The sequence below is a fragment of the Chaetura pelagica genome, unplaced genomic scaffold (assembly GCF_000747805.2).
Source record: "Chaetura pelagica isolate M959 unplaced genomic scaffold, ChaPel_1.0 scaffold483, whole genome shotgun sequence".
NCBI lineage: Eukaryota > Metazoa > Chordata > Aves > Apodiformes > Apodidae > Chaetura > Chaetura pelagica.
In genome coordinates this window covers 11,974-12,847 of record NW_009952692.1, presented here as the reverse complement: position 1 = coordinate 12,847, position 874 = coordinate 11,974, and the positions used below count along the sequence as shown (strand labels likewise).

Genomic DNA, 874 nt, shown 5'->3' with positions numbered 1-874 from the left:
GGAGCGGCTGCTGCAGGCTGGCGTGCTCCACCTGGCACCTGTAGCTCTCCCCGCGCTCAGGGCTGGTCTCCAGCATCACCAGCACCTGGTACGTCCAGTCTCCGTTCTGGATCACGTCCGTGGACACCACGCGCTCCGTCTCCTCCTGCTCGTCCTTGAACCATTTCACCTCGATCTCCGGCGGGTAGAATCCGCTCACGTAGCAAACCAGCCTGTCGGTCTGGGGCAGGGAGCCCGACTGCATCGGGGAGACCCGCACCTTGGGCTGGACTGGGGAGGGGGAGAGAGCTGGGATGGGGCTGGGGAGCACCCAGGTCACCCTTCACAATGTCCCTGAGGTCCCCAGGAGCCAGGTACCCAGGGGGTTTGGGGACACCCCCTCACAATGTCCCTGTGGTTCCCAGGCAAGAGGTGCCCACTGGGGTGTGGGGACACCCCACACCATGTCCCTGAGGTGCCCAGGCAGGAGGTGTCATGGGAGGGGGCAGGAGACACCCCAGAACATGTCCCTGAGGTCCCAAGGAAGGAGGAGCCCAGGGGGGGTCTGGGGACACCCCGCAGGATGACCCTGAGGTGCCCACGGAGTGTCGGGGACTCCTCTCCTCACAGGTGGGCACAGGGGCTGCCCAAGGCCCTGCCCGGACACGCTGTCCCCTCCTGCCAGCCCGGGCTGGGCTGGTGCCCGTCCCCAGGGACACCTTCTGCCGCCCCTCACCTCTCCTCTCCACGCTGAAAGGGGAAGCCACCCGGTAGTTGTGCCGGCAGAACGTGTCCACGGCAGCCCGCCTCTGCTCCATGAAGTCGGGCTGGCTGTTCCAGTAGTCGGCAACGCGCTGTCCCCAGGGGGTGTCGCCCACAAATTTCCCCACGTCAC

At 66.7% G+C, this 874-nt stretch overlaps 1 protein-coding gene across 1 annotated transcript in view; it reads right to left on the bottom strand.

The window, feature by feature from the left end:
- Positions 1–5: 5 nt before the first annotated feature.
- LOC104385397 (class II histocompatibility antigen, B-L beta chain-like) overlaps positions 6–874 on the bottom strand; it is a gene marked incomplete at both ends in the record, with an annotated part of 8,255 nt that continues 7,386 nt past the window's right edge. The window contains 2 exons of the mRNA XM_009993841.1: positions 6–270; positions 716–786. Coding sequence (XP_009992143.1) covers positions 6–270; positions 716–786 — 336 coding nt within the window. The remainder of the gene's footprint in view (positions 271–715; positions 787–874) is intronic.